Source organism: Hoplias malabaricus, unplaced genomic scaffold (genome assembly GCF_029633855.1).
Source record: "Hoplias malabaricus isolate fHopMal1 unplaced genomic scaffold, fHopMal1.hap1 scaffold_23, whole genome shotgun sequence".
In the NCBI taxonomy this organism is placed as follows: domain Eukaryota; kingdom Metazoa; phylum Chordata; class Actinopteri; order Characiformes; family Erythrinidae; genus Hoplias; species Hoplias malabaricus.
In genome coordinates this window covers 2,506-14,337 of record NW_027101127.1, presented here as the reverse complement: position 1 = coordinate 14,337, position 11,832 = coordinate 2,506, and the positions used below count along the sequence as shown (strand labels likewise).

The 11,832-nt window shown below is 41.3% G+C and overlaps 1 protein-coding gene across 1 annotated transcript; it reads left to right on the top strand.

The window, feature by feature from the left end:
- Positions 1-6,833: 6,833 nt before the first annotated feature.
- On the top strand, positions 6,834-9,946 carry LOC136684773 (cystatin-A-like). Its single transcript, XM_066659247.1, has 3 exons — positions 6,834-7,063; positions 7,557-7,658; positions 9,691-9,946. The coding sequence occupies exons 1-3, from the start codon at positions 6,929-6,931 to the stop codon at positions 9,868-9,870; spliced, it is 417 nt and encodes a 138-aa protein (XP_066515344.1). The 5' UTR covers positions 6,834-6,928; the 3' UTR covers positions 9,871-9,946.
- Positions 9,947-11,832: the final 1,886 nt, after the last annotated feature.

Here is an 11,832-nt window from a genome sequence, read left to right as displayed (position 1 = left end):
CAGAAATAGGCGTCCTCACCCATATCCCCTGTCTTGGTCCATACAACAACATTTGCTGACTTTTTTTAGACAGTTTTTACAGGGACATAACCCCTGAGAATGAGACAGGTCCAAATCTGGGGGGTCTCAGGTTTGGTCAGATAGTGGTTTGCAGCACATGAAAGGCTGCTGGTGGAATATCTCCTTCCCTACTCCCCATTCCTTAATATACATTCCTTACAATAGAGGAGTTTATCTCTGCCTGGAGGTGGAAGGTATATGACCGGCATTCACAGACCCAAATGGCCCTGTTAGTGGCCATGGATGCAGCATGTGATGACATATCCTGCAGAGGTTGAATTCACCACTCGAGGAAATACTTTCCTTGCTGCATTGCCAGGGATGATATTCGCTGTGATGTCAATGCAAATGTGGCCAGACAGACAGGAACGTCTGGATGTGCAAGAATGATTTACAGTACTTTGTATGTTCCAATTCAGTTCCAATATGTGCTGCAATATTGTTTAGCGTTGTGCACAACTCTATCCAAAGGGTGTATATTATATTTGTCGTAAAATAAGTTTGTAATGTGCTTTTGCACAGCGCTGTGAACAAATTAGAATTTCAAAGAGCATATGGAGTAAAAATGTGAAACATACATATTGTGTATTGTACTCATTTACCACTAAATACAATAACGTGTAACTTAACTGTAGACTTCAAATGGGTGTGCTAATAGTGTACAGTGCTGTCTTGAGCATTTTCAGGTAGTGTCACCATAATCCGAGTAATTTTTGCACTGGAAAACACTCACAGAATAAACTGTCATAATGAAAACATGACAAAGCCATTTGATTATCATGTTCATAAACAATGGTGTCAGGAGTTGTTTTTTTTTTTATGAAACAGACACTTTCATTGATATGAATACTTGCGTTTGAGGAATGATCTTTGAGCGAGTGACAGGCTTTTGCAGGTTATCAACTAGGTTTTGCAGCTTGTACTAATTGTTTTGAGAAATTCACTTACTGTTGTGCAGATATTAATATTGATGTGAGAAATCCACCAAAGCAAAGAGAAAAACTGTAACACTAAAATCCAGAATATCAGACAAGTGATTAGTACATCTATATCCAACAATGAGTCTGTATCCTCTACATCACCTCGTAAAGACTCCTTAGTCTGAGTTCAATACTGTAAACAGTGAAATTTAAATTGACACAGTTAATCATCTCAAACCATCCATTTGCCATCTCCACACACTACTAACCACATTTTAAAGAGTGTGTTTCACACTATAGCACCAGACATCCTCCACATTGTAAACACCTCACTCATGTAGAGGGTTTTTCCGAGCTCCTCACTAAAAACCGCAGCTGTAAAGCCTCATCTAAAAAAGAAACATTTTGAATAATCTCTGATAAGTGACTACAGGCCAATTTCTAATTTACAGTTCATTGGCAAAATCATTGAGAAAATATTTTTCAGGAAATTCACTAGTTTTTTGTCCATTAACAGTAGCCTAGACAAATTCCAGTCCAGGTTCCGGTCTATTCACAGCACTGAGACTGCTCTAATCAAGGTCATTAATGACATTCGCTTAAATACAGAGGACAGAAAGGTATCTCTTCTATTACTTCTTGACCTTAGTGCTGCCTTTGACACCATTGACCATAAAATTCTTATAGATAGACTCGCAAACTGGGTTGGACTCTCGGGAACAGCCCTGAAGTGGTTAGTTTCTTACCTGGAACTACTTTGTTGAAATATAAAATAATATTTCAGAGAACATGCCAGTGACCTGTGGTGTCCCCCAGGGTTCTATTCTTTGTCCATTTTTATTTAATTTATACATGCTTCCTCTTGGCCAGATTCTACAGGACTATGGGCTGCTCCTATCACAGCTATGCAGATGATACATATTGCTGTCCCCAAACGACTCTGGTCCAGTGACTCATTAAGCAAGTGCTTTAAACACATCACTGGATGGGACAACTTTCTGCAGTTGAATAAAGATAAAACTGAGATTCTATTCTCAGTTCTATTCTATTTGTGAACAGCAGTGAGACACAGATGGGCTGTGTATCTTGACTCGAGGGCCCTCAAATCTAAGTAACTCGCTTGTCAGTACAACCTTGGTGTATTAATGGACTCAGATCAGTTTTAGTGTCATATTAAAGCGGTTACTAGATCAGCATTTTACCATCTTAAGAACATCAGTAAGATCAGATATTTTCTGACTAAACCAGAGCTGGAGAAACTTAACCATGACCACCTTAACCACCTTTTAAATCAAAGCTTAAAACATTCCTGTTTGAGCAGCTACAGCTCAGTTTAAAACACTCTGCACTTTTATTCTGTAATGGCACTTCAGTTCTTTTCTTTTATTATATCATTTTAAATTGTTTTAATCATTTTTAATCATTTACTCGTTTTAATCTTTTTATGTAATTGTTTTATTGGACTTATGATTTTTATTCTGGCTTTTAATTTAACTGTTTTTTTTGTCTGTAAACCACTTTTAATTAATTACTTTTGTATGAAAGATGGTCTATAAAAAAAACTCGACTTGCCTTCTACAGAAAAAGAGGTGAATATTTGTGGGGATTACTGTGTAAAATAAAAGAACACAGTGTAAGTCCAGGAGATGGAAGAAGGTATATGAAATCAACACAATTAAAAATCCACAATTATAATAGAATAACTTACAATTATGTTCCCGAACTAAAGGGCAGTGAACATATACCCTTGAGAGTACCATTACAGTGACAGCAAAAGTTAGCACCATGTAGAGTTTACTGACAGTGTAGCAACAGAACAGTCTAAAAGTGATACACAATAAAACAAGCACTTTTGCAATGTTCAGAAATGTTTCGTACACAACAAGAACATTCTTCAGCTTTTGAAACTTGGGTGTATCTCATGCTCTATATGTCAGACCAAACAAAGGGCACCTTGCCTGAGGTAGGTTGGTAAGTTCATCCATTTCAAGACTGCCTTCTAGGATGATCCTGACTCTTGAAGGGTTCAGTAGAGGTGATGCCTGGTTTTGGACCAATGACCTGGAAATCTGCATCATCCAGATTCTATAGAGAGTGAGAGACAAAAAACAGTGTTGAGCGTCAATTACAATTTGTCTAAATATAGACAGAAAGACAGAGGTCTATAGATAAATAGTTAGCTGTAGAGGAACAGATAGATAGACAGGTGTAGCTAGACATTCAGGTGTAAAGAAACGGACAGATAAAGAAAAGAGACTCACAGAGCTACTTATGAAGAACTTAGAGCCTTGAGGGGACTTCCAATGATGCGTCTATTGCTGTTAGCTCAGGGTTCTGGAAGAGTGTGACATGCATGAGACAATTTGGGTTTTATTTCTCCAGGTTTTAAGAAATTTGACATTTTTGCCTTACATTATGGTCATATTTCAATATTTATTTTCACAAACAGTATAATGTACAAAGTTTAAATAATTTAATATTAATTTTTAATGTTCCTGATGCTACCAAGGACAAGGCTCAATCCTTGTGCTCTCTTCACACAGAGAAAAGGACAGTATTTGCATTTTCCAATAACTTCATCTGTGAGGCTGGTAATGTCTGATATTAACTCTGAGGCCCAGAACATTTAACGAAGTAAAGGAAACTGTTAACCTCAGCCAAACCACTAGGACCAGCACAGATTAAGAATATAAAAGTTAATTTGTCTAGTTAGAAAACTGTGTTTGGTTTACAGTTGAACACAAACCACCTTTACACTTTGTAATGACTCTAAAATTCACACACTGTAATTAATTTTCTAACATAAGATAAGCATAAAATCATTTTTCTTTTCAGTCACTTACTTATGGAAAACAACTCACTAATTTCTTCCACAAAACAAACCAAGACTAGGCTCATTGGAACTGACCAATGAAAATCTGGCAAAGTGCTATAGGGTGTGGTCCCGGCTACAAATTGATATTTTAAGTTTGTTCAAATTAAAAAGTCTAGTGCACTCAGTTATTCTCTCAGAATAGGAGCACATACTAAAACATTTTAAGTAATGCTGTCACATATCACGGAACGGACTGACGGAAGTGGACGCACTTGCTAAAACACAGATTACTTTATTTCAAAACAAAGAAACTTTAACAGAAAGCTAACACACAGGGAGCTAACAGAGACAGACACAGTGAGGTAAGCTGACTAAACTTAAATACAAAAAGGTAGACAGACTAAACCCAAAACAGAGAACTAAAGCAAACAGGAAAAACAGACAGACTAAAGACCTTGAGTAAGCTAAGTAAACACAGCTAAAGCTAAACCTAAACACAGAGGGCTAGAGAAAACAACAGACAGACTTAATAACATGACACAGAAAACAACTGAGACAGACAGACAGACCAAACTGGGTAACATCACACTGCAACAATGGAAAAGAGACCAACATGACTTGGTGAGTGAAACAAACAGGAACTAGACAAGGGAACTTAAATACATGACACAGACAAGACACACCTGAGACAGATAATGAGGAGGACGGACAAGGAGGTGGAACAAAGGCGGGACAAGGGCGGAGACATGGACAACAAACAAACAGAGCCATGTGCTAAATGAGCACATGGCAGGGACAACAGACAAGACAGAACAAGGGCGTGACAATAAAATAAAATGCAATGCAATAAAATATTTCTTTTAAGTAGTGGTTACTCAAACTGTTTCCATAGAAACAATCTACAGGTTAATAGTGTGGGTTTGAAAAGAGTGTCTGAGAGAGGCAGAGTCTTGCTGGGCTTTTCCTCCACTGTAGTTTCCTGAAGCTGTTCCTTTCTTTCCACTCTGTGGTCCATCAGTGCCCCTGAGATTACACATTCACTTTTTTATTTTTTATTACCATCCACCGAATATTATAAATATAATTTTATATAAATTCAATGATAACATGTATATACTTAAACATTACTTTAAAATGGCACCTCCCTGGGTCACCACCTTAACGTAGTGGAGGGGTTTGCGTGCCTGCATGAGCCTAGGAGCTATGTTGTCGGGGGCGATAGCCCCTGGTCTCCCAAGGCAAATTGGTCCTAGATGATGGGCCAGACAAAGAGTGATCCATAAAGACCAAGATGAACAGATCAAGAACAGAGACACAGCCCCCTTCCCTGGAGTAGGGTTACCGGGGCCTTACCCTGGAACCAGGCCTGGGGGAGGGGCCCCTTGGCAAGCACTTGGTGGCCAGACTTTCACTCTTGGGGTTCGGCCGGGCTCAGCCCGAAGGAGTAACATGGGTCCGCTGTCCCATGGGCCCACCACCTGTGGGAGAGGTAGTAATCCGGGTCTGGTGCATTGTGGATCGGGTGGCGGCCGGGGTCGTGGGCCCAGGCGTTCTGATCCTCTGTTACTGAAACTGGCTTTTGGAACATGGAACATAACTTCTCTGGTGGGAAAAGAGCCTGAGCTGGTGCACAAGGTTGAGAGGTACCAGCTTGATATAGTTGGGCTCCCCTCAACACACAGTATGGGCTCTGGAGCCATCCAGAGGGACTGGATGCTCTTTCACTCTGGAGTTGCCCAGGGTGAGAGGTGTAAAGCAGGAGTGGGCTTACTCATAGCCCCCCGGCTTAGTGCCTGTATGTTGGGGTTTACCCCATTGGATGAGAGGGTAATTTCCCTGCGCCTTCGGGTTGGGGAAAGGGCTCTGATTGTTGTTTGTGCTTATGCACCGAACAGCAGTTCAGAGTACCAGGCCTTCTTGGGGACCCTAGAGGGGTTGCTGGAGAACACTCATTCTGGGTACTCCATTATTCTGCTGGGGGACATTAACACTCACGTGGGTAATGACAGTGAGACCTGTAGGGGCATGATTGGAAGGAACGGCCCTGCTGATCTGAACCCGTGTGGTGTTCAGTTATTGGATTTCTGTGCCCATCACAGTTTGTCCATTATGAACACCACGTTCAAGGATAAGGGTGTCCAAAAGTACACCTGGCATCAGGATACCCTAGGCCACATTTTGATGATCGACTTTATAGTCGTATCATCGGACCTGCGGCCATATGTTCTAGACACTCCGGTGAAGAGAGGTGCTGAGCTGTCAACTGTTTACCACCTGGTGGTGAGTTGGATCAGATGGCGGGGGGAGGATGCCGGACAGACCTGGCAGGCATAAACTTGTGCTGAGGGTTTGCTGGGAACATTTGGCAGAAGAACCTGTCTGAAAGATTTTCAACTCCCATATCCGGCAGAGCTTCGACTGCATCCCGGGGTAGGCCGGTGACATTGAGTCCGAATGGGCCATGTTCCGGACCTCCATTGTCCGGGCGGCTGAACGGAGTTGTGGCTGCAAGGTTGTCGGTGCCTGTCGGGGTGGCAATCCCCGCACTCGGTGGTGGACTGGGGAGAGGGAGGTCTGGGCTTCTTTGCTCCGACTGCTTCACCCACGACCCTGATAATCGGTGGATAATGGATGGGTGGATGGATTAAAATGGGTCATTTCGATATATTCAAAAGCTCAGGACAATGTAAAATAGTCTCATCAGCAAACTACACACACTCACACATACACACACACACACACACACACACACACGCACACATGCACACACTCACATATACACACACACACACACACACACACACAAACAGAGCAAAGGTTTTAAAGGTGTTTTATCCTCTGAAAATTAAAATAAAGAAATCTTTTCTGCAGAGAAATTGTTTAAAACGAAGAAATCAAGTATTTTTCCAAACATCTGGAGGAAGAGGTTTCACAGGAAAATGAGGCAAGGCTCTTATTATTGCCTCAGGGAGTGGTTTAATTTCTGATTGGTTCCTGTGCTGAGAGATGAAGGTGATAGTGATGAAGATGCAGGTAGAAATACAGCAGCTTTACAGCAGTTTGAACTCACTCTCAGAACTCCACTCCACTCACTCAGAGGTGTCACTTCTCCTGAAAGACTCTCCTCAGCACCATGGCGTCTCGCTTCTGTCTCCTGCTCGTTGTTGTCTTGTTCGCGATCGCAGAGTCTGCTCCAACAACTCCACAACTTGGAGGATGGTCAGAGTGGAAGAACGCTGACAACAGCGTGAATGAGATCTGCAGGAAGGTGAATGTTTTTCTTCTCTGTAATTTATTCTTCTGTAAGTGCTCCGTCCTGCTCAGGGTCAGAATTAAAACCCACTGCTGTGTTCCAGTGTGTTATTCATTTCACTGACGGAAAACTGTTGATACCTTGGGTCTAATCTGGGTCTAAACTGATAACACTTCTTCTAAAGCTCATGAGTGTTTATAAACAGCTTACAGCACAATATCTGGTTGTTTATAAACTGTTGTAATTGCATGAAAAACCTTCTTAATGCACAGTTCATAAGCTGGATTAGGTCAAAACAGTTCCACATAGACCCCTCCAGCCCACACTTGGCATTGAGAACAGTGACTTTAAGCTGAAGCTGTATCATCATCATCATCAGTACTATTATTATAGTGAAGGTGGTCTGTTAGTATTATTATTATTAAAAGTGAAGACAGTCTGTGGAGATATTATTCTGATTTACTGTTGTTTGTGCTGTAGTTGTAAAATGTTTTTTTTATTATTTCAGCTACAGCCTGAAGTCCAAAAGCAGCTTGGAGAGGAGTTTTCTCGTTTCGAGGCTCTGACGTACCAAACCCAAGTTGCTGGAGGAGTGAACTACAGAATCAAGGTACATTTAACTTTTTATACGTGATTATGGTTTGTCTGTTGGTAATAAATGTGTAATCCCCAGAAAAACATGAACAAGCTGAAAGGAGGTTCTAGATAAAGGTTCTAGTTAAGATTGTGCTGTTTGAGTGGGAATAATAAAGTTATTTTTAAGAGACACAAACCTAAACTGAACATGTACACAAACGCCCCCTTGTGGAAGCTTTACATTACACTGTAACCCAGACTGTAGTTACCCCAGCTGCTGCAGTACTCACTTTAGGGTGAGTCCCATTCCCCATTCCCCCCTCCCCCTTGTTTCTGAGTGTCCTCTCTCCCCTTGGGGTTGAGTTACAGGGTGCAGTGGTTAAATCTCCCCCTACGACGACCCTTCAAGACCCTGATACGTCATCAGAACAGAGCAGCGCTTCATTCCCAGGCGACTAGCACCGCTCTGTAGCAGCTCTGCACCAGTCTGCAGTGATATCAGAGGAGCTGCTGGACTTTAGTTACATTTAGGGCCTCATTCTCCTTCAGAAGACTTCCACAATCAGATATTATCACTAAATGTATTGGGTGTCGCCTCTAAACCCAGTCTCTAGCAGGAACAGTGGGCTTTGGAGAACACAGCAATGGCAGCAGTGACCTTAAACGTTGTTTACTCGTTGTGTTTACTCGTCGAATAAGGTCCATACAGTGGAAAAGTGCCATATGTGGTAGGGGCAAGTGGGGAATACTGCATTCACCCTAATTCTGAACATTATTAACAGTGGTGTTGAGAAACAAAGAGGTCAGAGTTCATTATGTTTAATTAAATAATGTAGTGAATGTTCAGTGTGTGTTTCCTGAGTCGAGATATGAATCAAGGAATAAAATGTGGGTCTCCTGAGAATAGCACACTCAATTAACACAGACACAGAAACACAAAAATAAATGTAGAAATGTGGAAATATATAAAAATGAATAAATATGGAAATACATACATTTATAAATAATGGAAATTTACATTTATTCATATCCTTCTCATTTTATAAATATATTTATTAATTTCTTACAGCATTTATTTGGAATTTCGTTCATTTTTCACTCATTAATGTCATATATTTATGTATGTAATATTTTTTATTTATTTGCAGTAATTACATATTTATTCCTCCACAGTAAACAGAACACTTCTCTAACATTGTCACATCCCTCTCTCTCTCTCTCTCTCTCTGTCTCTCTCACACACACACACTCTCTCTCTCTCTCTCTCTCTCTCTCTGTCCTTCTCTCTCTCGCTCTCTGTCCTTCTCTCTCTCTCTCTCTCTCTCTCTGTCTCTGTCCTTCTCTCTCTCTCTCTCTCTCTCTCTCTCTCTCTCTCACACACACACACACACACACTCTTTCTCTCTGTCCTTCTCTCTCTCTCTCTCTCTGTCTCTGACCTTCTCTCTCTCTCTCTCTCTCTCTCACACACACACTCTCTCTCTCTGTCCTTGTCTGTCTCTCTCTCTGTCTCTGACCTTCTCTCTCTCTCTCTCACACACACACACACTCTCTCTCTCTCTCTCTCTCTCTCTCTCACACACACACTCTCTCTCTCTCACACACACACACTCTCTCTCTCTCTCTCTCTCTCTCTCTCTCTCTCTCTCTCTCTCTCTCTCACACACACACACACACTCTCTCTCTCTCTCTCTCTCTGTCTCTGACCTTCTCTCTCTCTCTCTCACACACACACACTCTCTCTCTCTCTCTCTCTCTCTCTCTCTCTCTCTCTCTCACACACACACACTCTCTCTCTCTCTCTGTCTCTGACCTTCTCTCTCTCTCTCTCTCTCACACACACACACACTCTCTCTCTCTCTCTCTCACACACACACACACTCTCTCTCTTTCTCTCTCTCTCACACACACACACACTCTCTCTCTCTCTCTCTGTCTCTGACCTCTCTCTCTTTCACACACACACACACTCTCTCTCTCTCTCTGTCTCTGACCTTCTCTCTCTCTCACACACACACACACTCTCTCTCTCTCTCTCTCTCTCTCTCTCTCTCTCTCTCTCTCAGGTTGATGTAGGAGTGAATAAGCTTGTCATCATAGAGGTGCATCATGATCTTAATCAGGTCGACACTCTGACGAAGGTTGAAGTGGTTTCCTCGAAGAATTCTGGAGTTGTTCCTGTGAATTATGGTGTAGCCAAACCATTGGCGGCAAAACGTGTGAATGTATTGGCGGTTAAAAGTTAAAAAATAAAATGAAAAAATATTGAATGAAAAAAAAGTGAGTGAAGTGTGTGTGTGTGTGTGTGTGTGTGTGTGTGTGTGAAGTGTGTGTGTGTGAGTGAAGTGTGTGTGTGTGTGTGTATGTGTGAAGTGTGTGTGTGTGTGTGAAGTGTGTGTGTGTGTGTGTGTGTATGTGTGAAGTGTGTGTGAAGTGTATGTGTGTGTGTGTATGTGTGAAGTGTGTGTGTGTGTGTGAAGTGTGTGTGTCTGTGAGTGTGTGAAGTGTGTGTGTGTGTGTGTGTGTGTGTGTGTGTGTGTGTGTGAAGTGTGTGTGTGTGTGTGTGTGTGTGAGTGAAGTGTGTGAGTGAAGTGTGTGTGTGTGTGTGTGTGAAGTGTGTGAGTGAAGTGTGTGTGTGTGTGTGTGTGAAGTGTGTATGTGTGTGTGTGTGTGTCCCTGATCAGATGAAGGTTGAGTTGATGGTGTAGAGATAGTGAACCCCTCCTCTACACAGAGTGTGTAATAAAGTTTCTGATGAAAAAGGCTTGTGTTTTGTTAAATTTGTCAGTAATTTGGAGACATTAGTAGGTTTCTATGGACTTGAACATGGCAGTGTTTTGAAGGCTGAAAACAGGAGAACTCCACTGCCTTTTCTGAACACTGCTTCTGACTGTATCCACTTGTTGGTGCTAAGTTACAGTAGATTCAGCCCTGTCCTACAGCTGGGGGGTAGCCTGCTGTTCTATTAATAATGTATTTGCAGTAAGCTCCAGGACTTCTCTTTACAAAGTGATGGATAAACCCCATTTCCAGAAAAGTTGGGGTGCTCTGCAAAATGTAGATTAATACAGAACACAGTGGTGTTAATTATTAATCCTCTAATATAAAGTAGTACAGATTTCAGACGTTGAAACAGACATTTATTAATAGTTTTAGATTCAGAGGCCTACTACACTACCTTTCTACACAAACACCCTGTTCCCTTATTGAGAATATAGTAATTCTGATTAATACAATGTAAAGGTGCTTGTGTTTAATGAAGATAAGAAGTTAAACACATCACAGTTACAGTTTGTTCTCAGTCGCTTTGGAGCATTTCTCACAACATTTCGTACAAACAGCACCACGCCCTGGATCACTGTCAAATGCCTGTAACATGCTCAGAATCCTTAGATCACGTCCCAGAGTGAAGTTTCTATCTCAATGAACATGTCAGTGTCATCAGAACAAGACCTTGTGTGGTTGATTATGAACAGGACGGTCAACACGTTTAGCCACATTGTCAGTACATCAGTAACTCTGTAAGTCATTTCTGAATGTTTTTGATGGCAGTGAAAATGCACAGGCTGCATTTTTACTGTGAGGTTCATATTAACAATACACACTTTCATTACTGTGTGTGGGAGATTTACTGAAAGACACTGGACCAAATTCACATTCATGCTCTTTACTGTTGGTCAATGACAGAGCGTGTCGTTATGATACAGAGGAGAAAGACGAGACCGTTTAGCACTAATTCATTCATTCATTGTCTGTAACCACTTTTCCAGGTCAGGGTTGTGTAGCACAAATGATTACAGTTTTTCTCAGTGAATTTGGCTCATTTCTCAGATCAGAATTGAAATTCTCAAAATTGTTCATTCAATCTTCACATCTCCTTGTCACTTGTGCACATCATAATAGCATTTCTCATTGTGTTTCTCATTTTGGAAATGCTTTTGTACATTCATGCAAATGGTCGTGTTCAATTGTCGGCTGTTTTCATCAGTTGCTTATGTCATGTTCATCAAAATGTGTTCTACTGATTGTCTGTTGAATTGTCTTACCCTCCAGTACATTTAGGCTTTAGGTCATTGCCTGGGTCATTACCTGCAAAAGTGCTGAACATGTCATAATCTCTCAGGCCTCATTTGTACATTTCTATGAAACCTTTTTGGTAAATTTTGGTAATTTTTCCTAAACTGATTAAATTGTTCTCAGGTGAATCT